This window comes from Myotis davidii, unplaced genomic scaffold (genome assembly GCF_000327345.1).
Source record: "Myotis davidii unplaced genomic scaffold, ASM32734v1 scaffold93, whole genome shotgun sequence".
In the NCBI taxonomy this organism is placed as follows: Eukaryota; Metazoa; Chordata; class Mammalia; order Chiroptera; family Vespertilionidae; genus Myotis; species Myotis davidii.
In genome coordinates this window covers 5,367,832-5,369,918 of record NW_006292095.1, presented here as the reverse complement: position 1 = coordinate 5,369,918, position 2,087 = coordinate 5,367,832, and the positions used below count along the sequence as shown (strand labels likewise).

Here is a 2,087-nt window from a genome sequence, read left to right as displayed (position 1 = left end):
GGGCAGCGCCGCCGCAGCCGCCGCCGCCGCTGCCTCCTGCCACCTGCCCCCCCCCCCGCCCTCCGCCCCGGGCAGCCCCGGATCGCTGTCATTGCGGAGTCCACACACTTTGGGGCTAAGCCGGTACCACCCCTACGGCAAGAGCCACTTATCCACAGCTGGGGGCCTGGCCATGCCGTCTCTCCCCACAGCCGGACCCTACTACTCGCCATATGCGCTGTACGGACAGAGACTAGCCTCAGCCTCGGCACTTGGATACCAGTAACTACAGCTCTTCCTCCCACCCGCTCCCTGACCCTCCCCCAGCCTCTTGGCCTGGCCGCTGCAACCTCCACTACTGCTTGTCCTGCCAGATGTCCCCGCCCGTGCCCTCCCCACTGGACTGTGTATTTATTTACTATAATGTTAGCTTACAAGCTGGGAATATAAGTGCATTAACGGCCCACACGAGTCAATGGTATGCAAAAAGTCTGTGTTTTCCCCAAATAATATTAATCACACAAGTAACTACATGCTCCCCATCCCACTTCCTTTATTTTTTCTTTTTCTTAGATATGTTTTAATTTGTTTTCCTTTTGCTTTTTTTTTTTTTTTTTTTTTTTTTTTTTTTTTTTGGTTTGGTCTTAGGGGAAGAAGGAGAGTTGGGGTTCTGGGGTTCTTCTCTTTGTTTTGTTCTCCCTTCCTGGGGAGTTTCTTGCATGCTTCTTAACCATTAAAACTACATTTCCCCCCTTTCCCTTCATTCCCTCATTTTCTTCCATTTGAGGTTCTGTTTTTACCTTTGTACCAGAAACAGAGAGGAGATATTTTTTGTAACGTATTTGGAGGGTGCGGGGAGGGGCCTTGGTGGCAGGAGGTCTTGCCTCTGTTGACCCAGAACTCTACTCTGTGACTTCTCCCTTGCAGCCCTCTCCTCCCAGGGTCCCTGGTCTTTGCCCTGGCCTCCCCCAAATTAGAGCCTTTCTTCCCTACCTTGCTCTGTGTATGGAGAGCCCTGAGAGAGGGACCCCAGTGGCCTTGGACAGAGCCCTCTGCTTCCAGACTCTTCCGACCCCAAACACTGCTCGCTGGGTAGGAAGGAGGGGAGTGGTCCTATAGGGCTCATCTTATTTAATTAAAAGTCCTAGAAGGCCTTGCCGGCATGAAACTTTGCTTTTTATATTTTGCAAAGTGCTTTTATAGTCATTGTTTTTCTCTCCATTATTGGGGCAGTGGTCCCTCTCCTGGCAGTGGGGGGTGGCGTCAGCAATCCTTGCTAGATCCCTCCAAAGCAGACCAGTGGCACTATCAGCGGGCAGTACAACCTTTTAGCTCCGTTGGGGGAAGGTTGGACGGTAAAGGAGCATACAGATCGCAATAGCCCCCCTTCATCCCTTCCCAGGCTTGTCCCAACAGATTCCCCAAAGTTGGGGACTTCCTTGGGCTCCCTCGGTGACTGGGATTGAAGACTTGGGTCCTGTGTCTTCTCCCCACACCGTCCCTTCTCTTATGCAGCATCGTGGGGAGGCTGCGGGGCCTCTCTGGGATGAATAGAGCTCTCCCTTGGTAAGACTTATTTTGTTAATAAATGAAATACTTGGCTATATTCACACCGTGGTGTGTTTCTCTCTTGCCTCACCCACCACCCCACTTCCAGATTCCCAAGCAGATGCCCTTCTTTTATTCTTGTTTAAAATACCTTACGGTTTCCTTCTCAGGTTTCTGGTCAAGGACAAGTTTAATGTCTTTCCTTGAGAAAAGGGGGAGAAAACAACTGCCAGCGCATTACAAATTACATAAAACCACCTTTATTTTTTTCCGCTTGGTTATTTACCTTCCAGCCTCACTTCAAAGGCCTTAACATTTCCTGGGGACAGGGTGGAGAGTGTGTAAATGTGGATTTTCCTCTGGACCTAGATTCGAGGTAAGAGGGGCTGTGAGGGAACCAGCACCCAGGGGCTCCAGCCAGGCAGCACAGTCCCAGGCCTAAGGGTGAGCAAAGACGACGTGCCTCTGGCGCCACCTGCTGGCGGGCAGCTCCTGGCGCCTCCCCCGACGGCACCGCAGGCGCTTCCCACTCTAAAGGCGAGGGCTTCCTCTTTGCTGAC

At 51.9% G+C, this 2,087-nt stretch overlaps 1 protein-coding gene across 1 annotated transcript in view; it reads left to right on the top strand.

The window, feature by feature from the left end:
• The window catches only part of ZNF703 (zinc finger protein 703), a gene marked incomplete at its 5' end in the record, with an annotated part of 3,747 nt that extends 2,158 nt beyond the window's left edge, over positions 1-1,589 (top strand). Inside the window, one exon of the mRNA XM_006765649.2 lies at positions 7-1,589. Within this exon, the coding sequence (XP_006765712.1) occupies positions 7-265 (259 nt within the window). The remainder of the gene's footprint in view (positions 1-6) is intronic.
• Between the last annotated feature and the right edge of the window lie 498 nt (positions 1,590-2,087).